The sequence below is a fragment of the Dicentrarchus labrax genome, unplaced genomic scaffold, assembly GCF_905237075.1.
Source record: "Dicentrarchus labrax unplaced genomic scaffold, dlabrax2021, whole genome shotgun sequence".
In the NCBI taxonomy this organism is placed as follows: domain Eukaryota; kingdom Metazoa; phylum Chordata; class Actinopteri; family Moronidae; genus Dicentrarchus; species Dicentrarchus labrax.
In genome coordinates, this window is record NW_026136709.1 from 8,955,918 (window position 1) to 8,982,773 (window position 26,856).

Consider the following 26,856-nt stretch of genomic DNA (forward strand, 5'->3'; position numbering starts at 1 on the left):
CAAAATGACTTGCTCACAGCTTGTTTTTTTTATTGTGTTGACCTTTTCTCAAGACCGTGAAGAAACCTTTCAGACACACAGTTTCTTATCATAGAGGACAAAGAAAAGCCTTACGCTTGAGGAGCTGGAAGCAGTGAATATAGAAGAGTTCCAAATAAAAAAGACATAAAAGTGGCTCTTCTTCAAGCTCCACTGCCAAGAGAAATGTAAATCTGGAACATGGTGATTTTTGATATCATGTTACATTACTCATGAGTACTGGAGCTCGAATTTCAAACCGTTTTCTACTGCTGGAATCAGAGGCTGTGAAGTATGTAATTATCACTTTTATAACACAGATAAGCCTATTTTATAAGTTAAATAGGTTTACATTCACATATGAGCCAGCAGGAGGCTTTCACTGAATACTAACAGTACAGTACAGTACAGTACAGTACAGGGCAATCAAGTGTGTCTGCATCTGGTTTTAGTGAGTTTCCTGTTAATGTTTCTCTCCCTGGGAACTGGGGGAGGGGGTCTCTCACACACACACACACACACACACACACACACACACACACACACACACACAAGCTGTAGGAGAGAGGGGAAGTTAAGGGGTTGGGTCTTGGGTTGTGGAATATACTGCAGACATGAGATAAAGACAGATACAACAGTCCAACATGTCTGGTTAAACTTCAGCTTCAGCTGTCTCGTGTTCTCTGATAGGGCCTGCAGAGTCAGCAGCCGACCGAAGAGACTCCCAAAGCACACATTCATTATGAATGAATGCATACATGCTATACGCCACAGACTGCAGTCTATGGTTATGAAAGGGAACATTCAGAAATGTAAAAAGTAAAAGAAGCCATTAAGCTGTGAGATCTTTACTGAAAGTAAGGATCAGCTTTTCCTCTTGCTCCTACAGTTGGATTTTTTGATTGATGTCTGTGCAGAGTTTGACACTAGACGGATGTTTTTCCATTAATCTTCTGAAAGTGGAAAGTTTCTCTGTGCTCATTGAAAATATGATTTTTAAGGTGCCTATGAGCATGATTTGTGACATCACAAATAGTCTGGAAGTCAGTCCTGGTCCAGTATGCTACTTGTACAGTGTGAAGTAGAAACTTAAAGCCACTGTGGTATTAGTACTTTGACTGAAGTAAAGGATCTGAATACTTCCTCCACCACTTAAGGTGTTTAAGGTGTATAAAGCTGCATTTCCATCAGCCTGTGGTTATTCTGCTCAGGGTAAAATAATAGATTCTACTGAGACCTCAGCAGACTTAGGACAACTATATACTATACTATATATAAACTACTATATATATATAATGTCCTTGAATTTTACTGTATTTACCCAATGTGGCACATTATTTAAGATCAAGAATCAGTTTACTCAGCAATTCTTAGTCAGAGTTATGTGCTATGAACGAATACTGTGGCTTGCTGTAACCATTTAGGTCTTAATGAGGAATATTAATGACATTTTATTCACAAACTTTACATTGAAGAATCAAAATGGAAATCATAATACATAAAATATGCAATAATATACAATAGTTTCCCATAGTGTGATCAGCTGCACAATGACATAGTGTAACATTAAACCATATGTATCACTCATATATGTCCATTCTGCACAAAGATATTTTACTGACATGGTCACTAACCCTTAACTTCTCCTCTCTTCCTGTTAAAAGACACATGACCTTTGTCCGCTGTGTTTCTCAACAGCCTCCCCGACCTGAATAACACACTGCCAAGTTTTAATCTCTCACTCAATCAAATCAAAGAATCAATAACTAATGCTGCTCGCTCCGTAAACAAGTGCACCCTTTGCCCTTCGGATCAAACTTCGTGTAATACCTCATGCCCGATGAGTGATTTATTGTTGTGTTGATATTGTATTATACTTCACACTGCACATTCTCAGCCAGATATTAAACAGATCTACAATTAAACTATAAGTCTACCTCAAAGCCGTGTGTGATTTATGATTTAATAACAAGTTATCAGCCAAGTGATTAAATTTATGTGTTCATCTACTGATGTAAATAAACATGATGGGTTTTACCTGTGTGTATAACACAAAGCATGTGGGCATAATGATAGCATGTAACAGTGCAGATGACCAGGATTGTGTTTACAATGGGAGGCTCTGACGTCCTTTCTGTCCACTCAGGATCCTGTATTTGTTTTAGGCTTTAACCTGACTGGTCTGACCTCGGTTCTGTCCACACAGCTCTTGATGAAAGAGCCCATGTGACGGCAGATGTACGACAGCAGATCCCTGTAACAGTGGTCTCAATGGCAGACACACTTCAGGTTTATAGTGATTAATACAGAGCTAAAGGGAAGCTCTCCTGCTGCTGGGAATGTTTGTATTTTTTATCTGTATATAAGTTTCAGTAGGCTGTTTATACCTTATGTCTTTTTGTATTAAATCCATAAAAAGCTCTATTTCCTTTTTGCAGTTGAATATTTTTAATACAGAAGAATATTTGCGTCATTGAGGCTAAATTGTTAATACAATCCTTGATATAAGCGTATAGATGTTTTTTAAAAGACATATACCTTCACAGGTTCATTGTGGTGCTGTTGATCTTTATTATCTGTACACAGAGAACTTTGATTTACTCCACTTAGGACAGCAGCACCATCTAGTGGACACAGTCAGGACTTACAGGAGGAGTTGGACTATATGTGATCGTCTTCATTTATAAAATATTAATTAAAATCACGGCAATATATGTGATTGCTGGTGAAAAACTGCTCTTTATCATAAGTAGCCCATATATATATATATACACAGTATATATAGTTGTGTTAGTGTCTGTTTCTGTATGGTTTATATATTAATTGGTGCTGCACAGCTGGTGGTAATCAGCTAATCAAACATGGATGGAAAACAGGTGTTTGTGTACTGAAGCAAAGAGATGTCAAAAGGCATTAGCTTTTTTTTTCTTTGTTTTGACTTTTTAAATGGTTTAATAATTTTGCAAGTTTAAAAGTTTATATTCTTTAGAAAGTAAAAATACATTTGTTGCCATATTAATATAATTAAAGAACAAAATAGTGACACTTCTACATCTGACTACATCTTTTTGAATTCTTAGATGAATATTTTTAAGATAAATCTGAGTACTAAGAATCTGAAGTGATATACACAGTGTTAAATAACCAGATTTAATAAGACTGTACCTAAGGAACAACATGTTATAGTTTAGTAAGAAAATATCACTAAAGTAATAAATAAATAAATAAATAATATATAGGAATTAGAATTATTGAGTATAATTAACTAATTTCACTTTCTATAAGTATGTTTTTGCTTTGAGGCTACCTAGAATACTTCCCATCAATGGCGCTTGTTATAGGAAATTAAACGTCATGGGGGGGGGGACTACAAATCCCACAATGCAACAGGATGCTCCGATATTAAATTGGGAAAGTACGGAAATGTTTGAATGTGCGCTTTACTTTCGTTTTCGCTTTTTTATGCTGAGTAACTGTGAGTATCTCTGCGTCGTGCACGGCATTGAATTACACAGACTAACAGCTTATTGCTGCTCCTCTCCGACGTGCTGAACTTTAAACGCGTTTACAAACTTAAGTAAACTACTTCTCGCCCTCAGAGACGACATGGCCGCTCTGGGTATTCGCGTCGAGTCGAAGAAGCAGGTGAGCACGAAGCGTCTGCTAGCATGATGGGAAAGTGTTAAATACCGACATTTTAAACACACATTACCTCCAAACGACTGGCTGCTGTGTCGGTGATGCTAAGAGGCGAGCAGCCGTTCAGATAAGTGTTTGTTTTGACAAGTAAGACAGACAGCAGGGGGTCATACGAGGTTATCACGTAATTATCACGTAATTAGCCTCCAAAGGGCCTGTTGAGTCGGGTAATAGGAGCTGTTTTTTTTACTTAATATCCTCCATACAGCAGGTGTCAAAACATAAAGGAAACTCATTTCATATCTTCATTGCAGGTGGATGACTTCTGCCAAAACCTCACAAAGGAGGTAATTTATGCAATGGTTACACATCTTTCCCCAACTGTGGATGTAAGTGTGTCACATTGAGTGTTACAGGATTGTAAGTGTGTGTCTTTGTGTGACAGGCTGAGGAGCTGGTTTCAAAATTCTTCCCTCAGAAGATCGAGGAGCTGGAGATGCTGCTGAAGGTATTACAAATACTTGGGGGTGCTGCAGGGGTCCTTCGGGGTCACCTGGGGATTCTTCCACCCTTCCCGTTCCTGTCTTAGACAACAAAAAAAACTCTCTTATAGTGATGTTTCTTAAAATAAAGTGTAATCAAATCATGGTCTGTAATCTATGAGGCATCTAATGTGTAAAATTGTGTGTCTATTAAGGCTGTGCTCAACTATTTGGCTGTTTTTAATATGAAGATTTGATTATTAGTTCCTTTGTCTGCAGTGGAAACACAGCTAGTCTCATGTTTTAGTCTCTAAATGTGATGTGGAGACTCGGTTTGTAAAGTTTAGTGGACTCATGGACTTTTTGGGGGGTAGCCTTTGTGTCAATCCCTGATAAAGTTGTGTTTTCTGTCAGACGTCTTTCAGCTGCGATGACCTGGCATCCTTGAAGGCTCCACTGGACATCCCGATACCAGACCCGGCTAAAGAGGAGGCCAAACGCAAGAAGAAAGAGGAGGTAGGTCCCACCCTCTGGAGGTTTAACCCACCAGTGCTTAAATGTATCTGCTCCTTTCATGGGAGCAGATACATTTAAGCACTGGTGGGTTTACAGAGGTAAGAGGCAAATTCAGAAAACACCTCAGAGGCTGTAAGAGGTTGAATTAATTGAAACCCCGTATTGTGCCATGTTATATAAACGGGATTGGTTTTACAGTAAGGATTTAAGTATTTTATTTTCCTAACCTTTGAATTTCTTCAGGAGCGCTGCATGAAAAGCCTCTCAACTGGGATCCTCAGCCACGGGTTTATATTTAGCGTTTCATAAAATATCAAGACACAAGAGTCCTTTGTTACCATGGCAACCGATCGCTGTGTAATTTCCAAGGACTGGTTTACAAATTGGCCTTGAGTGGGCTTTTTATTTGAGTGATCTTTCTAAAAAAAAAAAAAAAAAACTAAATAGATGCGAGTGATTCGTTTATTTGGCATGTAAACATATTCAGGTCATGTTTAATTTGACTAGTAAGGGATGGAAGTATCCTGCGGGTGCTTCAAGCAGCACTAAATGATCACTGACTTCAAGATGAAAGCAGAATAATCACTCAAGGATAAGATATGACTCTCACCCCTTTATTGTATCTCCTATTTATACAGCTCCAGCTTCACAGTTGCTGCCGTGTTGCACACGTTGATTTAGAGGAGAAAAGAGTGTAACGCTGCCAGTGTCACTAGTTTTATGTAGGGAAAATGGGTTGAAAGAATATTTGAGATCATACTGCAACTCTTGGGAACAATCTTGAGGCTGTTGGAGTGCATTCAAAAGCTGTGTGCAAGAACCAGGGGCTGCTGGAACTAGGTTACATTTCTTATACAAAAAAACAAAAAGATCAAACATTTGACATCTTCATTTAACCAGCCATGGAAAAAAAATCACGTGGGTGAGCTGTCTAAGAGATTAATAGGCACTGAAAACTCTTTGACCTGCTGCCTTCTGTTCTTATGATGCAGAAGGAGGCGAAGGAGGGGAAGAAAGACAAGGATAAGGACAGCGATAAAGAGGAAGAAGATTCAGGTAAACGAGGAGACGGAGATGATGATATCAAGTGATAAAGCAACATACTTACTGAATGTGGAAGAAACATGGTGGTCAAATGCTACACAACACTGTCACTTTGTCTAATCCCTGGGTTTTGTTTGATTGCAGTCTGTTATGAGGTGATGGTGGTAGATCAAAGAAAATATGAATGGAGAGTGGTGTTCAAAAATGTTCATACTGTATGCCAGGATGGTGATTAATTTCACAAATCTCAGTGCACGAGCTAAACCATAATAATAGCTTGTCAGAGTTTGGCAGCTACAGTTATTCTGAAAACATGGAATCATTTTTAAAAACATTTGAGCAACAAACCAATCTTTGCCAGACGTTATTGCCTCTTTACCTGTTCCCTCACCAATAATATTGAAAAAGATATTCTCTTATGAGAAAACAAAGCCATTTTTATGTGACTGATCTAAATTGAAAAGGAAATCCTCTTGGGAAGCAGCTCAGGCAGGTGAAACCCAACTAAAGCAGAATCTTCTAATATTGTGACTGAGTGCAGTGATGTTTGGGGATGTTTTGTCCACCAGGGCCTCCCTGTGGTCCCATCTGCAGCAACGAGCGAGTGGAGAGTCTCCTGCAGGAGGTCAAGCCTCAGATCCAGACACTGAAGGAGAAGCTCAACACGGTCAGCCTCCTAATTAGTCTCAATCATGAAACAAAACTCGCTTTTTAGTGTGCCATGCAACACTGGTTGACACTGGTTACATAACCGGTCTGTGTTTAGACCTGTTTTAAATGTTTGAATGTTTTATCTTAGAAGTGTAATAATAGCAACGCAATGACAAACTCATTTATTACACGAGAGGTGAATAAAACTAAAATTTCCTGGCAGGTGTCAATGTGGGTGCAACTCCAGATCCCTAAAATTGAAGATGGTAACAACTTCGGTGTGGCTGTACAGGTTGGTAACCATTTGTTGAAGCATGTACTGTTAATCTCTCGTATGAAATGTATTCAGTTGGGGTTGATGTTTTTGTTCTCGTACAACAGGAGAAAGTCTTCGAGCTGCTGACCAACACACGCACCAAGATCGAGGGGTTCCAAACCCAGATTTCAAAGTAAGAGCACACACCGACACAGCTAGTTTGTGCTGGATTTTTCTTTATTTATTTGAATAAGGAGATACAGCCTCATCGTCTCTTTTCATCAACACTGATGTAGTCGTTCGTGTCCCCGTGCACCCTCATCCACCCACACAGGTGTCAGTAAGTTGGGTTGGTTAATGGCTGTTTTAGGTTTTCAGTTTCAGATGATCAAACACCATATACAGTTTTCAGCATCATAGCTGTGTTTTTCAGCTTAAACAGATCCAACAAAACACAGGTGTCAGGGAGCTGTTAGCCAGTCATGGACTATACACACATGCAGTCCTGAAAAGAGATAGGAGTAGTCATACTAACTGAATACACCTTTATTAATGGCTGCAGGGACTTCCAGACGTTTCAAAGTTTGACATTTTGACTGTTGTTTACGGCTCCCTTCAGGAACATCTGTGTAATGAGTTCACGCGTCAGTGCGCGCAGTGTGAAACGCAAGAACTCCTTCATTTTAAAGTGAAACTACAGAACTTTGGAGAGAAGAAATTATACAACCTTCCCCTCATACAATTCATAGGCAATAAAACACACTGTTGCTCAATTCAGTACACTGAGTACACTGGCTGATGTGACCACTGACATATATAAAGATGGACATCGCGTCTCCACTTCCCGCTACAAAAATGAAGCCAACTGCCGCATAGGGCCGCTGCCATCTTACTGTGGTCATTGGGAGTCTGTGCACAAGCAATCAGGGTTGGAGCCAGCTGTCAGTCATGGCATGCTTCACTCTTGGGGAGCTGTCATGTCATCCATCTTATTTATAAATAGTCAATGGCTGTGACCAGTAGCTTATGGTGGCTAATATTAGCTAATGTTAGCAAACTTCAGGTCAGGTATTGATATATCCTGTTGACAAGTAACTTCTCCTTTGTTTGTTTATTTAGATATTACAGCGAGAGAGGTGACGCTGTGGCCAAAGCCTCCAAACAATCCCATGTGGTCAGTATCTCACGTTGTGTATCTTCAGCCATTGTAATACAGATATTTCCGTTCTGTTTCTGTGTATTCATTCATTTTAGTAAAGATTTAATTGGTCAGACTCTCAGTGATAAAGAGAATAAAAAATATATATAAAACATATGGATGTTCATTGTGCTCCACCTGCAGACTGTATGCTCTATTTATGCTATTTTTAAAATGTTCTGCTCTGCACAAATTGGGTACATACAGGTTGTGCTGTCTCCTGTATGATTTTGCATATAAACTCTGTTGTGTGCTTTTTTTTTTTTTGCTGCAGGGAGACTACCGACAGCTGGTTCATGAGCTGGACCAGTATCAGTACTGTGAGCTCCGCCTTGTGGTCCTGGACATCCGCAACACATATGTAAGACGCCTACCGTTTTATTTCATATGTGTTTGTGTGGAAACATTTCAAATGTGTAAAAACTGTGGATGCACAACTGATTTGACAACCATCTGACTGCTTTAAGGACTGAGTGCATGTCATCTGAATATTGTAAATCACATGTATCAAACTTCATACACCATCTGTTGCGATCACACACTGTATTTTGGATAAAACTACCCACACATTCTAAAATATTCCAGCCATGTCCCAGCAGTAGTGACGGTGGCTAAATGGAATCCATCCCTTCTTAATAGGAGGGTAATTAAACTAATTGCTGTGCTTGTGTTAAATTGATTGGTGCTCCATCTTCCATCCATTAATCACTGTTTGTCTCCTTCCTCTGGCTATTGTCCTCCTGTGTTTGATGCTGTTAATGAACAAGGCGGTACAGGTGATGATGAAAGGAGCTGTTTGACACGATTACAGCTCTGGATCTGGGCGTCTCTCCCGCTTTTATTACCGCCCCTAACCTTTTCTGTCTCTCTCACACGCTGTCTATCTTTCTTATATCTCTCTCGCGCTACATTTCCACTGATGTGTCCTCTCCGTATCCGTCTCTCCAGGCCGTGCTGTTTGACATCATTAACAAGAACTATGACAAGATTAAGAAGCCCAGAGGAGACGGCAAAGCTCTCATCTACTGAGACGATTCCAGCACACTCACAGTCTTTCTAACAAGATACAACCAGTGTAGTATGACACTCTTATCAAGTAACAATACACCTTCTCTGACAAAAAAAGTCTTCTTTTTCATACTGTGCTTTCATTTTGGTTCGGATTACAAAATAAAGTGACACGATTCTGATAAATCTGTCTGTGCTTCTTTTGTCCAAATGGGAATTTAAAATGTGTTTTTAGCCTAATATTTACCTACAGTGAAAGTAACCTTCGTGGTCCTATAAAGGCAGAGTTATGTAATCACAGGTAAAACACTACACCTACATTCTCTTCACAACCTTAATGAGAAGCCACAACTATCAAAAGCTCGCATCTGAGCTTTCAAGGTCACATTCACACCCTCAAAACATCCACTGAGGGTTTCATACTACTGCTGTTTGTCCATCTCTGTGGTGGTAAAAAGTCCCTCTCCTGGCAGACCAGGACAGCCCCAGCTTGGTTTGAGTCTGTACCATCCCTGATAGAGTCCTCTCCATCCAAGGTAGCCCAGAGCTCCCCCCAGCTGCTGGGAGGGGAACTGGGGGAAGTGTGCGAGCAAACACAGCAACAGGAACATCCAAACAGCAAGTAGAAGTACACATAGGAGGAAGATGAACCTTAAAGGGCCACCGGGCGACCTCTGCAGAGGCTCTGCCTGAGCCAGGTGAGGGCCAAAGACGGACATTTCCTCCACCAGCAGCAGGCAACACAAACAGAGGATGAGGACATCCTGGGATACTTCGTAACCTCTCCACACCATGTTGGCTTTGAGACAGGAGGCCTTGGTCTGGTCCTCATGCAGGAGCAGCAGGGGCTGTACTGAGGAGGCAGCGCCTTGGGTATCCCTGCCCGGGGTCATAGGTTCATAACAGGTTCCCGCTGCATCCTCCAGCAGGGCCAGGAGACGCTGACAGCCCCACCAGAGCAGCGCCACCACCCCTATTCGAGAGAGGTGGCGGAGGGAGAGAGAGGGGGAGTGGCGGGCTGAGGTGGAGAGGAGAAGGATGAAGGAACATGTGAAGACGCAGGTCCAACCCCAAGTGGACTTAAGGAACTTCCTGAAAGAGAGCATTGATGCAGAAACCAGTCAAAAAGACAGTTATTTAATCTACTTGAGTTTGTTGTGCTGCCAAAGGATGCTAATGGATCCATATTATGAGTTATATAAAATGCATTAAATAACCTCACAATAAAAGCATAGCATTATGGGTATTCAGCTCATGTATAAACTTGTATGAACTTACTTGTATTTTTAAAGTTGGATAGGGTCCACAATACACACAATATACTGTATAATATTAATATATAACTTCTGATGGATTTATACATTGTCAGGAAAGCTGTAATGGTGTTACAATGCATAAATTAAAAACGTTTTGGTGGGTTGCCAGATTAATATGGCAGCAGAGCATCCAGCAAAAAAAAAAAAAAATCATAATTTACTACCATTGTAATTGGAACCAAGCCTTTTAACTTTAACTGCACAGTGGCCACAAGTGACATTGTCAGGATAATGGTAAATGCTAAACCAAAGTGTAAGAGTGGCACAAGTAGAAAACTATATAGAAATAGCCAATCTTCTCATTGAATGTCTTGTTTGTTTATGTAGGTCCTACAGAGGAATCAGAATTAAATTAAGACTGTTTCATAACCAGTTAAAAACTCCATGTAGTACCTTTAAATGTAACTGGTCTTTAATGTGCGTTTAATGAGGTTTTGGCTCAATGACACCCATTCAGGACAGATTTTAATGAGCAAGCACATCCAACTGAAAGTCACAGTTACTTTCTCAGTTTCCAGCAAGAGCAACTAGTTATAAACATGACATTTCCATTTAAATGCAGAAACACAATCATGAACTTCTGATTTTCCAGAGCTCTCACCTGTACAGGTAGTGGTTGCTGTTGGCGAAGATGCTGTACTTTGACACCCAGAAGCTCAGCACAGGACCAAACAGAACCAAACCAGACAGCATCAGGTGGAAGTGTCCTCTGACCAGGCTGCTTCCCAAAACTCTGGCCAGTAAGTTTGTAACTAACACCAGAGCGGCATTCAGGAGCCTGAGGATGAATTTCCCCGGCAGTATCAGCTCTGCAGCCATCTTGTGTAACTTCTCCAAGTTGATCTCTGGCATGGAGCCATTTGAGGAGTTTTCATTCTTCAGATCCATGTGTATCTACTCCGCTTGTCCTCTTGATGATACCTTTTGTAGTTTTGGATTGGATTTTGTTTATGTTTCCCTCCTCTTTTCTCTTACTGTCAAATTAGAGCCGTGTGGCGGAGTCTGCCTCACTTTCCTTTTGTCTTTGAAAGCCACACCACTTCTACTCTGGGAGCCTTTCTACTTTATCACTGTCAGGCGTGCAGGGCAGCACATGGTTTATAAAAATACAGCCCCTCAGTCCCCTTTCCACTCCAAAGCCCTCCCCCCTCCAGAACACAGACTCACAGTGTGGACATGGTAATAGCTGCTGCTGTAACTGACCCCATTATTCTCAAAACAATGATCCAACATGTTGTGAATTTGATCCCATTTGATGCAGTTGATGATAAAAACAATAAAACACAATTTGTGCATAATTTTGCAATCAGACTTTCTGGTGTAATGCAACATTGTTCAATTACATTTGCACTTAGCATCAAGAAAGTCTTGTCTATTCCTGCAAAAAGGATCATTCTGACATAAAACATGTCATCTGGCTCCTTCTTTGGCTCTCCTTTAGTCTCTCCATTCTTAGAATCAGCTGCTGGAGCCAAAACTAATTTAAGTTATAAACTGTTGCCAGCCTGCATTTGGCGCCTTGAACAGCTGCGTTTCTCACAGCACTTTCAGTCTTTTTTATTTCCAGGCCCGTTCCTCAGGCCAGAGCCTCTTAAACCTCTTCAACTCCCAGAGCCAAATTGAGTAAATTTAGTCTTTCCATGGGATTTGTGCTCAATAAAAATGACTAAAGCTGTTTTCACAAGCCAGGACATCCAGTCCCACTACTACTGTAGACTCCAAATCCATACCAACAGAAATACTGCTGGAGTCCATATGTAAGAAGGAGCTGTATTTGTTTTCTTTAAGCGACACAGTTCTTACATAATAACGATAAGGAGAGGAGCGCTAACTGTATCTTTTTTTTCACAGTAATAAGAAAAGCTTTACTTTCTACATGAAGTGTTGCTGACCAGCATTCCTTTCATTGAAACTGCAGCAGGGACAAACTATTACATTCACTGTGTTGGTGGCTTTTTATAAGAATCTAATTTGCATCAAGTAGGAACTCTAAGTATAAATCAAACAGACATGGCAAAGAATATCTGTCTAATTTTAGACCACTTACTGCATTGCTGCCATTACAATGACCTTCAGGCGACTTTGCTGTAGTTCCTGTAGCTGCTAATTGTCAGTTGTGTGTTATGTGCTACTGGAAAATCCACGTAGTTGTATTTAGCCAAATGACAAATTCAGAACAAAGAAACTACTTAAAAAATGTCCCACTGAGTCTCATGTGACGTTTTTTCGATGATGAGTACAAATGGACACTGATCTCCATTTAGTTAACAGGATATGTAAATGTTGCATTGTCTCCACATCCCACTCCTGCATGTTTAAAGCCTGATAAAGCAAATTTAAACACAAAACAGTAATTCCTTCTCCATAACAGCAGCAACTAAGTAAAGAGCTTTAGTCCATGGCGATACATTTAAAGAGAGGTTTTATTGTTCCTGTAAAACAACGGTCTGAGAGTGAAATATGGGCTTTGATATAAACACCTGAAAATTGCATATACAGATCAGTGTGTAAGTTTTGATCCACGCACACACACACGCACACACACACACCCACCCACCTTCACCAAATCTTGACTCCAACATATTATTACTCACATTCAAATCTTTTAAACAGATCACAGGTTTATATTGGCCAACAAAAATTACTAAGACTAAGGGCTTGTGTTTACAGAGCTGAGTGCTGACCCAGGATCAATAATATGACCTCAGACTATCGCTGTGTCCAAATACCAAGGTTGGGTTTAGATTTGAGGAGGTCTCAAGAAGATTTAGCATAAAATCATTGAGTTGGACAGTTAAACTGAGAGTATGTTTGGGCGTCCTGGTCTACTTGGAATGCTGGAAATATCTGACATAGCAAAGGAAGTTTCCCCTGAACAGCTGACCAAGTGGTGGGCCGACGGTAAGCTCAGGGAAGTCACATAATAGCCAGGTTCAGGAGTTGTGACTCTCATGTAGGCTCATTATAGTAAATCAGGTGTACTTTGAACGTGACAGACCCTCAAATAGGACACATCTCATTTTATCCATACCAGCAAAGTCAAAATTGAGTCCAAATCAGCACACTGATAACTATCTAAATACACTCCCTGAACGCACATACCATTAAAATACTATACATTTATACAGAATTATCCCCCTCAGTTTCTCCCTGCAATATCCAACGTTGATTTTTTTTTATGTTACTAACTTACCATTAAATTTCAACGACTCATTAAGTAAGTGCAGTGTTTGCCGTTTTGAGCTTCAGCACATTTGAGTGAAGTGTTTCAGGCCAAAATTCAAAAGCTCTGGCCTGTAGATTTTGCGCAAGACAGTGAGGCAAAAACAAAAGACGGACAGAAGTAGGCCGTGCCGCTGCGCCCATATCTGCACTCGACAATGTCAGACTATAATGCCTTCCAAATGAACACTTCACAACCACGCTATAACTGTAATCATTAATATCCAGCATTGAATTATAAAGATATTTAAGTCTCTCCCAGTCCTTTAGAGCTCACGGTCTTCTTCTGTAAGGCCAGCCTCGCCCCTTCTGTGGTGATGTCACTTCCTCTGAAATCTTTTTTTTCTCTTTTGTCTCTCTTCTTCTCTCTCTCGCGGCCTCAATGGTCTTTCTCCGGCTGTGAGCCTCTCTCCCTCTCTCTCTCCTCCTCAAGAGGATGGGTCTGTCTGTGCTCCCACATTCGCACCGCTCCGTCCCACTGTGGACAAACAAGAAGGAGGATGAGGAGAGGCATCAGAGCTAAAATGTCTTATTTTAATGTTAGTAGCTCTGATTTCAAGTTCCCTATTTTCCTGTGACGTTTCCTGTCCCATTTACTTCAAATTTATTAAAGCTGAAATCCATAACATATTTGAACTAAGAATAGGTCGAAAAACAGGTTGTTCGCATTCAAACACTTTCACCAAGGTTAAACTTCCTGTCTTTGCATCAGTTTCAGTGACTTTGCTCTGGGTAGAAACTCGCTAACTTTCTGGCTCAAAATTCTCTCATATATTTGTTGCCATTTTTGTTCTTTCATCTACTGAATGTAGGGATGATAGCTATCATTGTGGATGTCATATTTTGGACATTGAATGGGCGGGCAACGTTTTTTGCATTAGCCATGTAGCTGCTAAGCTAGTAGAGACAACAATGTCACAAGAGCTTTTTTTTTTTTCAGCTTTGAGTAAATAGTCTTGTTTTGTCACCAGCTAAATTTAGCTAGATAAACCACTAACAAGTCAAATTTAATGCAATATACATTAGAAACAAGACTGATATAGATATTTATAAATATATTTCTATAAATAGTCCATTTGATTCTCTGTCATCAGCAGAAAACGCATCAAATCATCTGACTTCTCTTAATTTCATGGTATTCTGTTACTGGAGGAAACACGGTCTGGTTTAATTCCCCTCGATACAAAACCAATTAGAATTTTTGAAGAGCTTTCTGTTGATTCACTGCAATATTTATGATCACAAGCTTTTACACAGAGACTCCAGTTGAACAGTTTGCATTAACAGCACTCACAGAGCTGCTGACGATGTTGTCCTCGTACGGGTGCCAACTGATGTCTCTCACACACGCGTCATGACCCGACAGTCTGGAGACCACGCCGCCCGTCAGCACGTCATAGACTGGACAGGCAAGAAAGAACTTATTTAGCTGCTTGTAGGTATTTAGTGCAGATTAGTTCCCTTTAATCACTCTCACTCACTTTTGATCTCACACAATTGATTTTCCATGTAAAAATGACTAAACCAGTTAGGCTGGGTTAATTGGCGCTGACACTACTACACATTGCAGAAGCACACACGGGCACTTGGTGACACTCACTGATGATTTTGCCAGTGGAGCAGCCAGAGTAGATGAACCTCTGTCCGGTGCTGAACTCCGGAGAGAAACGGCAGCGGATGAGGGTGTGCAGAACGCCGTGACCACGGTAGGTCATCACTGATGTGTCGCCCGTCAGCTTGTGTCTCTTTAAGGCTGAGAAGGTAAATACAAACAATATTTTTGAGACCTTAGAGAAAGTCATGATTAACCTCACATTGGTATGGTACAATTTACGAAGACATACAAAAATAGTTTACATCTTAAACCTCTGTAAGCTCTCTAAAAAAGTGGGTAAACTATTTTTATTTTATTTTCTATTCTTAGGTTTCCTGCTCCCCCCTCCGTCCCTGCTCCATCTCATTATCCTTCACCTCTCCTCTACACCCACGTTTCACCTTTCTGTCATTGGCCCTCTCGCCCTTTTTTTTATAACGTCATTCCATCTTTATCTCCTCCTCTTTTCTTCTTCCATGTGACCTCTCCTCCTCTACCTTCCCTTCTCCTCTCCCATCCCTCCTGTCTCCTTCAGTGCCAGTAGCTCCCTTTCTCATCCTCCCAGTTACCTCCCTTCCTCCTCACCTCTCTGGGGAACCTGCTGCCAGCGGTAATCCCAGTTTTGTTGGGTGACAGCGAGGCGGGAAGCTGCCAACCCCTCTTTGGGAGAGAACTTCCTGACATCCCAGAGCTTGATGGACTGGTCCTTCGAGTTGCTGATGAGATAGCGTGCGTCCCCCTGGCGCATTCACGACACAGGTGACCAAATGTAAAAGTAAAGAAAACAGACCTCAGAGTTAGACCAATATACCGGACTAAATAACACATACTGGGCTAATAATGGCATTTAATTAATCAACTTCCAACCAGTCATCCGTCAAATGCAACTACCCACAAGAATTTGTGGAACTTCACATTGACAGATTGTTAAAATACCAGCAACATTCCTCTCTTCGCTCCCCCCCACCTTGCTGTGGATGAAGGTGATGCCGTCTCGGTGGCCGGCCAGCTGTCCGACAGGCTGCGGTCTGTCCTCCCGCAGCGTCCGTCTGTCCCACACCTTGCACAGCGCATCGTCACTGCCAGAGAAGAGCAGCTGGGACGAGCTGTCGGCGAACGCCACCGCATTCACGTCGTCCTCGTGGGCATCAATCTGATGAGCAGAGACGCAAAAGCGTGTGTTTGTGAGATTGTGTGATTTCCTTTGTGAGAGACACAGCGTGAAGTATACATGCTTGTGTATGTCTGTGTGTACCTTATAGTTGTAACAGAGAAAAAAGGCTGGAGTGTAGAACATCAGTAGGATAAATAAGCTAGCCCAATGTTTCAAGATGTGATCCTGTATTTTTCATGTTTTATTTAAAGGCAGAGCTGTTATTGCAAGACTGAAGTACGCTGAAGTTCAGACAATTACATTATCAGTACAGTTTTCTGCAGCAGATGAGCAAGTCAGCACTAAAAACAGGTTTTTGAAAGTGGGGCTACACAGTACTACTGTATAACTCTATTTGATGACACATACTCTGCCATTATAGCCATAACAACAACAGCTAGAAATGCAAAGTCATGGTAGTTTGTAGAGATGCAGCCACTAATTTATCCTTTAAAGCGTAAGGATGGCAATACTGGCAATAATAAGCCCTGCGTGGTTCCAAGGATGGCAGCGGCAGTCGGTCCATCACTTTGGTCCAGACTGAAATATCTGATTCAGACATTCATGTGTAATCACTTTGGTGTTCCCTTAACTTTTTATCTAGTAGGGGATTTTTTTAATTTGCCCAATACTTTGATTTATGACCAGATATCAGCAAAACTAATGACATTCCCATCAGCCTCAGATGCACTTCACAATCTTGATATTAAAATAGTGAACATGGTGGACAAAGGGATTATACTTGCAAGAAATCAGCATGTTAGCATTGTAATTGTGAGCATTTAGTTCAAAGCCCTGCTGTGTCCAAGTGGCTGTAGACTCTATTAGTCTTGTTCTTTTATTATCAACAAAACCTATGAAAAGACCAAAACTAACAATAGGTTACTTCCACTCTCAAAACTCTCTCACTTCCCCAACTTGGCTGTGGCTCTCGGCTCAAAAATGTGTCCCTACGGAAGAAATGGTTCTCAATCAATCAATTACCAAGCTTTAAAAGCAGGTCAAAAATATGAACTTTCAATTTGAAAAAGGTTAAATAATTACCTAGAACAGCTGGGCACAGTCGTCTGTAGCAAACATGACTCAAGTAGAGCATTTGTTGGGGACTATTTTCACCCACCAATTTGGTGCTCTAGAGAGTATTTACAGCAGCAGAACGGGGGACATGGGATCGACTCAAAATAAACTACAGCTCCAATGTCTACTATAATAAAGGAACATGTCACCCACTCTCTCTCTGTGGCTCACTGCGGTGTTTTTTGGACAAGTAGAGCTCTATGGCACAGAAGAATAAGATATATCAGGCTTTGGCAGGCATGACATATTGGTAGAATCAGTTTATTGTTGGTTTTGGTCTTTTCATCAGATCTGTTAACAATAAGAAAAACATAGACCACTACCAGACTTATCCTGGGAACAAAATGGGCAAAAGGAACAAGGTCAGAGATAAAGACAGAGACACCCTGACGCAGAGGTAATGGGACAGACAAAATGAAAAAGAGCGTAAGACAGTGATGAAGCAGATGGTAGAGGCCAGCTACTGACTTCTGCTCAGAGGGGGGTTGTGGGAGGAGGAGGGAGGAGGGGTTAAACCCCCCTGTCCCGCTGCAGGGTGGAGCTGGAGTCTGCTGCTACGATACAGACAGCAGCGTGGCATAAAACTTTATGTGAGCCGGTTCACTTTCAGGTCTGCTAATGTCTGCCTCACCTTGATCGCAGGATGAGGCAGAAACGGGTACAATCAGGCCCACAAGCAAAGCGCAAAACACCAAATGCACTCAGACACACTAACCTTCAACGTTCGTTTATTCTGCTCAAGATCAAAAACGTAAAGGCAGCCATCATTTGCTCTGAAAGAAGAGGAGAGGGAGACTGAGCACATTCTCATTCAAGGTTTAAACGTGACTGACTGCACTTAACTGAGTGTGCTTTATATTAGATATAGGTGTATTGTCCTCAACAAGAAAAACAATCTATTCAATATTGAACAAACGGCTTTCAGAAAGAGAAGAGCTGCCTGAATTTACATTTCTGAAAGAGACATCAGTCCTGGTTTCAACTCTGTCAGCCACTGCCTTCAAAAATGAGAGCTACTCACCCTCCCAGGATCTCATTGCCATCTGTGGACGCAGCCAGTGAGAACACACAGAACCTCCTCTCATCTGGACTACAAAGCACAACACACACAAAAGCAGGATGACACTACAGCAATAGCACTGTTATTGAATCACAACTACACTGTCATTCCACACCAAAACGCTTGATGAAGACATACATCACCTCTTAAACAATGCTATTGTTAGGAGTGCTGTGAGTTTAATGGTAGTGCTTTGTTGAAATAATGATCTCTCCAATTAACAAAGTAACACACACACACACACACACACACACACACACACACACACACACACACACACACACACACACACACACACACACACACACACACACACACACACACACACACAGTGAGAGGATGGATGTTGAGGTGACAAGTTCTGACAGCATCATTCATCCAGGTGGTAATGAAGGGAAAGGAGGGCCGGCTGGTAGGGAGTGATAGATTACCTGCTCCGTAATGTTATAAGTTACTATGAGGGAAACACTAACTTGAGGTCCAGGGCGGTGTGGTTTTCACTGTCTCCATCTATACTGCACAAATGAACTGGGGGGAAGGCACACAGAGAGAATATGTGAATAAAACAACATATTATATGACATCATGCTGCGTACACTGGTCGAATATAAAATGGAAAGATGAGATTTGCAGCATTTTCTGAAGCTTAGACATTAAAAATATAAATCTTGCTAACTTTTATATGATATATGATACTCAGCAGTTCACTATATAGTAAGATTTCAGATACTTGTAAATTACCACTGACAGCCATACAACAGTATTTTTTGCATCTATAGATGCGATTACTGTGGGATTGTTGTATTATTAAAATAATTTTCACGTTTTTACATTTCACTCAGACAAAAAATAGTGCAAAGTACATTAAAAAACATTATATAGTAAATATGCAGTCAGAGAGGTCTTCAAGACTGCCTTATGTCCCACACAACACAGTTAGCTCAGGAGCTTTCTATTATAATTACTATTACTGTTATTATTATAGCATTCAGGATTTTCTAAAAGAAATGACATTTTTGGGAATACTTGGTTCAGCCACACCAACTACATGGTCATATGTTTATTCAAATAACTGACCATTGATCTTTTAAAGATCCAGTTTGTGTATAATATATAATCTAATCGTTGTGTTTCTGTTATCCTAGAATGGGCCATTTGTATCCCCAGAGGGAGCAGGTCCTGGAGTTTGTCATGTTAAACCGCCATGTTTCTACAGCAGCCCAGAACAGACAAACTAAAGACAGGCTCTAGACAGGTGCTCCTGCAGCCAGCATTGTTTCTCCACGCCTGGAAGGGGAGGCTGAGGCCTGATCCCACTAAATCCTACGCAGTGGACCTTAAAGCTCTTTTTCATACTTCAAGAATAATGGTTAAGGTGGTCCAAAGAATCAAACTGAGTACGAACATATCTAGATCTCTGTCAGACAACACAGTCCTAACTAACTGTAGGAAATAAGCCCAGACACACAGTTTTTATGAGGGAGATAAAAAAAAAAAAAGGCATACTATGACATATAACTAACATACAACTCAATAACTGCCACATGCTAAGGTAAAGTTACAGGGACTGAAGTCACATTTCTTTTGCTGCCACGGCACCATCAGTAAAATCTGTCTTGGTTCTTGGCAGATCACTTGCTGTCCAAGCCGTAACTAATTAGCATCGTTGACCGATTGGATTACATTGGGTATTTCAGGTCTCCTAGCCTTACTGTAGTCAGACCAGCTGGAGTAGAGGACATGATGTGCGTCAGGGGTGAAGCAGACATCCAGCACACTCCAGCCCACATCGCGAGCCTTCACTGTTCGCCGTAAGTGAAAGCGCCCCCTGGTGGTGTCATACAGGCGGATGTTCTGGTCTGCAGCGAGCAAAAGAAAGAATAAATGCAATCAAATAATGGAGGGGCGGTGGTGGAATCTGGGTGAGACCTGTTGTCCCTCGCCTGTATTGTTTGCTTAAAAAACAGAAACCTAGTTTAAAAAGATATCACATAATAAATCAATAAAAAAAAGGGACAGAATTCAATAAATATGACATCTATTGATGTTTAAAAAAGCTATTTAAAAGTCAACAATACTTAACCACATTCTCTATATGACTCTATGCGAATGGCCCTGATGATTGGTGGTCCAAGCAGTTTTAAACAAACACTAAGAACGATTATCAGATCTGATTCAGTTCCTCTGGGTTCTCATGTTGGATGTCGGGTTATTTACCTTGGCAGGCAGAGAGGAACATGTTGCCATCCTCACTGTACACTCCACAGAAGGCTTTCTGCTGGTAAGTATCCTTGTGGGATACATAGTTTGGAAGAAAACTGCGAAGGAACAAGGGTCTATATCATTTGACAAATAACAGCATGAGGGCTCATCATGTTGTAGATTTTCACAAGAAATATACAGCAATTAGTCACATGAAAAACAAGAATGAAGAACTAACTGATTCTTATTCTTATTCTCTATTCTGTCACCTTCTGGTAATTTGTTGAGAAATACTGGGAACTGAAACAACACTTACTGTGTGCGGATACGACTGCACTCTCCATGGGAAAAACTGGAGCCTCTACATCTGCCTTGTTCCCTCTAAAAAGCGAAGAGTTCATCAGAAAAGAAAACATCAAGCTTGTCAACGTCTAAAGGGAATTAAACTGGCTGACACAAACAGGTCACAAAAAACCCTCTTAAATATTTGGACAAACTGGGTTGAATATTAATCTACGCTAAAGTAAAGCTCTTAATGATTTCACACACTTCTTGTAAAACTGTGGATGATTATTAAAAAAAACTAATCATCACTGGTCTGCGATACCACTTTTATTAATTTTCGATTGTATCTATTGCGGTCTGACCTCTGTTAGCAAGTGGGTGAAACTCTGTCGCCCTTTCAAAACAGAGGAGGCGGTGGCCAGCAGGATCTGAGTTCGGATCTCACTCTGGTCCACCTCGTGTGTGTCGGGTTGGGTGTCCACTAAACAGATAATAGATAGAAAGATAACACACACACATAAAAACGTGTCATTTTTAATATGAAATGATGATAATAAAGGAGAGTGGGAAAGTAGGAACCGACTTGTTAACTGAGGTTTAAGAACTTTAAAGAGGATTTAATTTTTTTCCGACCCGTTGGCTGGCATTACGAATAACTGTATAGAAATCTGGAGATCAAGAGATCTTGTTTGTTAATGTAGGTCATATAGAGGCAGTAGTATTAAATTCAGACTGTTTCATAACCAGTTTAAAACTCCTTGTAGTACGTTTGCTGGCTAACAAAACTTCAAAGTATAAAAATGTTTTTCACACCAATTACTAAATTTTGTCCCACACAAATAACATTTTGGATCCTACAATGGCTGCACGGTATGTTAAAAACATCACATTTCGATTAAGATATGATTCACAATTAGTGTGGGAATGATCATTTTAGCATCACATTTAATTTTTACAGACGAAAAATAATAATAATGAATTTTCTAGGGTCTGTGCAACAGAAAACATGTTTTCTGAAATCTGGAGAAGGAAATGTATAATGCTATTTGTCACATATTTTACGTTTATCCAAAAGTTGCAGCTTGCACGATTTGCATATTGCACTTGGTCATATCGCGTTTTTTGAAAAACAAATATTGACAAATTTTGCAGCCCTAGATACTATTGAATACAAGACAATAGCTGTACTGGAAATACATATCTTACGGAAATCTTACACATTACTGGCATATATGTATCATGTTTCTTCAACTGGTATTGGGCGGATTCCAACTACAGAGTACAAACAATGTGAAACAATGTCCCAAAACACAGTTAATCAATACAGCAAGTAAAAGCTTTTGTTCTAACAGACCTCCATAAGCTTTCCAATATGTACAGCTGTTGAAATGTTTCAGCAGAGGAGTGATGGTAAGAGGATCTCTAATATCACGCAAGATACTACATAGTTTTCTTCCTTTATGCCTGTACGGGGAACAGTGTCAGAAGGACGTTACCTGGTGGATTGTAGCGGTCACCCAGCCGACCCTCCCAGGCTCCGTCACTGTCCTCATCAGAGTCAGAGTATGACTGGACCAGCTGCAGCCCTGTGGCTCCACTGCCATGGACCAGTCTGACCTGGCCCCTGCACACACACACACACACACACACACACACACACACACACACACACACACACACACACACACGAACACCACATCACTTCAACAACCAACAAATCCAGATGGAGATACATGATCAAATTAATCTAACCCTCTACAGTGAAGCGTTTACCTCAAAAAGAATTTCAAAGAATGACGTTGGAACAGACATCTTGCTTTACTAATAGTTGAAATATTCATTCAGATATCAGTAGTCCAGCTGAAGCCCAATGTTGAGACACTTGTGGCAGTGGGTAAAGCTAGATTCTTAATACGTTTAAATAATGGTTTTCCAGTGAGCAGCCACACTGTAACAGATGGGGGGATCAGTGACTCGCTCCAGGGTAACTGATGGGCTGCCTATTCATTTCTACTCTCCTAGATCCTGGTACTTTCTAGTTCTGACTACTCTGCTGTGTTATTACTAGAGGCCCCTACCACTGTCAAGTGCTAAAAACTTATTTTTTTCAGATGTGGTTGCTAGGAATAATCAGAACTTTCCCAGCCACTTTAACTACATTACAATCAACCTGGAATGGGGATGGGAAATTCCCAACCTCCACATAGCTGTAGCAGAAATGAAATGTAATGTGAGCCCTTCATAGAGAGGCAGAAACACTTTAAACTGTCTCTCTACGTTGTACCATTTGAAGAGTATTTGATAAACTGTCACCTCTATAGCAGCTTTAATGTAAAATTAGTGGTATCCATAATCAGCAAGTACATGTGATTCCACATAATTTATTAACCCTAATCCAAAATGGGACCCTGCTACTTCCTAGCAGTTGGTTTACCTTTTTTTTTTTTTTTTTTACCAGGATAGTGAAGTGACTATGGCAAGGGGGTTTAACCTGATCATACAGGCTTAGTAGTACATTATAATAATATATATGTATATATGTGTATCGGATGGGTAGTCTGTATTGGCCGATGTGCAAAGTCCAGGTATCGCAAACAGGAAGGAACAAACTGTATCAGAACATCTCAATACACCAAACTGGACCCAGAAGGGCAAAGTAGTACACGTGTGTTTGTTAATGTTTGTGTTCACATCTGTCAAGTCATTTTAAACTCCCACTTCACCTCCTCAGTAGGTAAGCCAGCACTTCAGCTAAGTCTACGTCCTCTTCTGATGCCGACTGTCTGTCTCCTTGCTGCCTGTCAGCCGTCCTGCGGCCCCGGCTGCTACTGCTGCTACTACTGCTGCTGCTGCTGCTCTGGTTTGGTTCTGCTGTTTCAGACTGCTCAGCTGGGTTGCCACTGGAAGAGCCCCTTCCACCAGACATCCCAGAACTGGACTGAGAGCCCATAGACTGAAGAGGGCCTGGCAGGGAGAATCATTTCAGGTTAAATGTCAGTTTTACCTTTCACCTGGGGGAAGCCAGGTGAACACAAACTGCGGTGTGTGCTGACTGATAAGCAGAGAGGAAATGTAGAAACAGAAGTCAGGTTAACAATGGCTGCAAAAAAAAAAACCAGACCTGCGTTAAGTTAGCTAAACTGACACCCGTTTAAGTTATTTGTCCAAGCCACTGTACTTCCACTTCTTCACATTAACAACCTAACGTTACGTGCTCAGCAAATAAATCGACCAACACGTCCGTACTGTACGTTAAACTCCTCCTGATTGAGGTGCAGAGGATGTTTTTTGTTGAGCTAAGCAGCTAAAAATGCTAACAACTTAACGTTACCGTCTGACTGTCAAACGGTGTTGTTGACAGCTCGTCAGTCCAGCTCTTCGTCGTGTCGCTGTCAACTTAACTATCTGTCCGCTGCGTTACTTCCGCACGGCCCGCCGCAAAAAGAAGCTGGAGGGTTTTCCAACACAGTGTTTTGTTCAGTAGGCTAGCAGGGCCAGTCCGTGGATCGCCATGTTGTTTACAAAAGTGTGAAAAAACCCTGCGCGTGCCCCTGCCCTTTCGCCGTCACGTGATCCGCACCGCTGTCGCTCGTGCCAGCTCCAGTGGCCGGATTGGACTGAAAATCAATGACAAACACAGGTCACAACATAGCAGCGTGTGTTAGTGGTTCACAGTCACTCACAATGGCTTCCACACACACACACACACACACACACACACACACACACACACACACACACACATATACACACACACACACACACACACACACATACACACACACACACACACACACACACACACACACAGAGTCCCTCACAAAAACGAAACTACAACCAATGTTTACAAGTGCTTTACAGGAATTAAAAAAGTTTTAAAAAAGAGTTTAAAAAAGAGTGAAAGAAACAAGGTAGACACCAGTAAATCAGACCAAATCTAGTATGTACAGCCATAACACATTAAGAGCAAATTAAAAGTTTATATGTTAAATGATTAAAATATGCCACTGAGGATCCCACATATGTAAGCATTTTGGGTCATGGGAAAGGTAGTTTTGTTTTGTTGCATAGTTCTCTTGTTTCGTTCAACAAACAACATCTGCCCTGCTCATTGCTTTACTTAAGTGATCACTGCGCTTGGTGTTCACGATCTCACCAGCCACAGTTCCTCTGACATGCCAGGCTGGATTACCAGATTACCGAGCCCCACATTCAGTGTGTGCCATTTTGTTTGTAGTAATTTAAATAATGATAACCCCCCCCCCACCCCCACCCCCCTCTCTCATTATTACCTCATCCTGGCTCTGACTTTCAGTCTGTGACTGAGGGGTCACAGGCTGAAATTGAAGATGATGATCGATGCATCACTCTGGTATCTCATCTTTTGTTACAAGTCCCTCATGGAGGAATCAATTAATGCTTACATACTTTTTCTTTTGTAAATACCAGAAACAAATGGATATACAGCAAGCCCGTGGAAGGCAGTTCTGGGTCTCTATGGAACATAATGTCATGTATAATCTGCAGTGTGCACTTGGTATATGGAGATGATGGGTTAAATACACAATACACAGCGAGCAGGAGGAACAGGAGGTGAGGAACAGGGGGTCTTTGCCCAAAAGCCCCCCGTCGTGGGTTAATCCAGCCCAGCTGACATGGATCTTCCTGAGAAAGCTCCCCTGATTGGATGCTTGAATGCTACTTCTAAAACTGTCCTCTGCCTGAACATGTAAACAAAAGCGATGACTATGGGGAAATATTAAAAACACTGCCAAACACAGCCAGAAAATAAACAATTATAAAAATGTCAGTTATTTTCATGTCATAGATAGAAGAAAGTTGTCTAAAGTCCATGACCTTTTAACCTTGGTCATTTATTCCCTAATATTCCCTGAGAGCTGGAGATTGCTACTATTTGTGACATCACAAAAGGTGAAGCCAATCATGGCTCAGCGTTTATATTAATTGTCAATGTGGACATTTCCAGAAAAAGGTATTTGGGTGAAAGCAGTTCGAGTGGAGCTGTGGTGGAGCTGCTAAATATATATATATATAAATATATAAATAAATCAGACTGTGCTGTTTTTGGACGCAGACCAAAGCCGGGAGCTTCCAGACACTATTTGCCAAGGAATCCTGTGCTGAAACAGAAGTAGGTGGACAGCGTTTAAGAAGACCTTCAAATAGCCTTCAGTGGCAATCCGGATTCGAGGCGCACATTTTAGTAACGATTGTTCCTTGAATTTCCTTCAGAGGGTCCATGGGCTTTGCCAAAAAAGTTTATTCTGACGCCCGATACAGCGTCGTGCATTTCTCCTTTGCATGTGTTAGTGTTTATTTTATTGCCCGAAGCTTCCAAAGAGACACTTTTCCTCCGTGCAACTCCCTGCCTGAGGTCTGTGTATGGCGGCTGTACACAGTGCTGTCGCTGGCTGAAGTCAACCACTCACACACAGCTCAGCGACATAAAGCAACCCGACGTGATATAAATAAGGATACTTTAGTTGCAATGGTACTTCTGTTAAGTTACTGTGTTTGGGGTGAGTTGTGGACGTATGCTTTGGAACCCCGCAGCAGGAGCGTAAGACGTCACTCTGACGCAAGCCCCTCGGTTTTGACGTGATACGTATTGATTAAGTGTCTAAATTCTTGTTCGACTATTCTTTAACTTTTTTTTCTCTATTTATATTTTTGTTTATTCTTTAATTTGTCCTCTTTTAATGTACCTACTTCACATGTTTACCTTGTTTCGTACTTTCTGTAATTATTCTGACTTAGAATAAACTCTTTAAACACCATGGCGTTTCTAATTTAATTATTTCTGTAACAGTTTATCCAGTAAAAGTTTTATACTTACTGTAGTGCTTTCAAAATCCAATGTGTCCATTATACAAAACCTGCTGAAGTAATAGGTAAACATAGGCTTGGTTTAAAAGGTTAATGTGAGGTGGTCTTAAAAGGGCGAAATTGTTAAAATAGGTTCTTGCTAACATTGGTAATTACTTGTCATTGTTAGTGTGTTTTTCCTGTAAAGTTTATGCAAAATGTATGTGCAATTGCAATATTGTTTTAGTCTTTGACGAAGGGTGCAGCTGCATTATGTTTATAAAGAGCAGATGTGGCAGAATGAAAACT

The 26,856-nt window shown here is 41.0% G+C and overlaps 3 protein-coding genes across 4 annotated transcripts; 1 reads left to right on the forward strand and 2 right to left on the reverse strand.

Moving 5' to 3' along the window:
- The first annotated feature begins 3,413 nt into the window (after positions 1-3,413).
- psme1 (proteasome activator subunit 1) lies at positions 3,414-8,998 on the forward strand. Its single transcript, XM_051411522.1, has 12 exons — positions 3,414-3,493; positions 3,618-3,663; positions 3,972-4,004; positions 4,103-4,165; positions 4,554-4,655; positions 5,648-5,711; positions 6,269-6,366; positions 6,574-6,642; positions 6,732-6,799; positions 7,726-7,780; positions 8,079-8,165; positions 8,753-8,998. The coding sequence occupies exons 2-12, from the start codon at positions 3,625-3,627 to the stop codon at positions 8,831-8,833; spliced, it is 759 nt and encodes a 252-aa protein (XP_051267482.1). The 5' UTR covers positions 3,414-3,493; positions 3,618-3,624; the 3' UTR covers positions 8,834-8,998.
- Positions 6,826-12,429, reverse strand: LOC127369780 (fat storage-inducing transmembrane protein 1-like). Its single transcript, XM_051411516.1, has 2 exons — positions 10,730-12,429; positions 6,826-9,904 (listed from the first exon to the last, which is right to left on the reverse strand). Exons 1-2 carry the CDS (start codon positions 11,014-11,016, stop codon positions 9,235-9,237), a joined length of 957 nt encoding a protein of 318 aa, XP_051267476.1. The 5' UTR covers positions 11,017-12,429; the 3' UTR covers positions 6,826-9,234.
- Positions 12,430-12,533: 104 nt separating this feature from the next.
- Positions 12,534-24,411, reverse strand: dcaf11 (ddb1 and cul4 associated factor 11). 2 transcript variants are annotated; one of them, XM_051411504.1, is made up of 15 exons: positions 24,053-24,411; positions 23,445-23,685; positions 22,218-22,345; positions 21,084-21,202; positions 20,753-20,817; positions 20,452-20,552; positions 19,947-20,093; positions 18,708-18,762; positions 18,196-18,264; positions 17,890-17,947; positions 15,912-16,097; positions 15,530-15,683; positions 14,951-15,103; positions 14,645-14,751; positions 12,534-13,828 (listed from the first exon to the last, which is right to left on the reverse strand). In XM_051411504.1, the coding sequence occupies exons 2-15, from the start codon at positions 23,669-23,671 to the stop codon at positions 13,730-13,732; spliced, it is 1,668 nt and encodes a 555-aa protein (XP_051267464.1). In that variant the 5' UTR covers positions 23,672-23,685; positions 24,053-24,411; the 3' UTR covers positions 12,534-13,729. The 2 variants fall into 2 exon arrangements, with proteins under 2 accessions (XP_051267464.1, XP_051267465.1); XM_051411505.1 differs by lacking the exon at positions 24,053-24,411 and adding an exon at positions 23,843-24,016.
- Between the last annotated feature and the right edge of the window lie 2,445 nt (positions 24,412-26,856).

What these genes read in the sequence shown, in the direction of transcription:
- dcaf11 (XM_051411504.1), bottom strand. Translation starts at nt 23,671, where the DNA reads ATGGGCTCTCAGTCCAGTTCTGGGATGTCTGGTGGAAGGGGCTCTTCC. An exon ending in TCACCTTCATCCACAGCAAG is followed by an intron (nt 15,684 to 15,911) that starts GTGGGGGGGAGC and finishes TGAATGCGCCAG; the next exon opens with GGGGACGCACGCTATCTCAT. An exon ending in CTCCACTGGCAAAATCATCA is followed by an intron (nt 14,752 to 14,950) that starts GTGAGTGTCACC and finishes TTGCCTGTCCAG; the next exon opens with TCTATGACGTGCTGACGGGC.
- psme1 (XM_051411522.1), top strand. Translation starts at nt 3,625, where the DNA reads ATGGCCGCTCTGGGTATTCGCGTCGAGTCGAAGAAGCAG. An exon ending in AACGCAAGAAGAAAGAGGAG is followed by an intron (nt 4,656 to 5,647) that starts GTAGGTCCCACC and finishes CTTATGATGCAG; the next exon opens with AAGGAGGCGAAGGAGGGGAA. An exon ending in TAAAGAGGAAGAAGATTCAG is followed by an intron (nt 5,712 to 6,268) that starts GTAAACGAGGAG and finishes TTTGTCCACCAG; the next exon opens with GGCCTCCCTGTGGTCCCATC.
- LOC127369780 (XM_051411516.1), bottom strand. Translation starts at nt 11,016, where the DNA reads ATGGATCTGAAGAATGAAAACTCCTCAAATGGCTCCATGCCAGAGATC. An exon ending in AGCAACCACTACCTGTACAG is followed by an intron (nt 9,905 to 10,729) that starts GTGAGAGCTCTG and finishes GCTCTCTTTCAG; the next exon opens with GAAGTTCCTTAAGTCCACTT.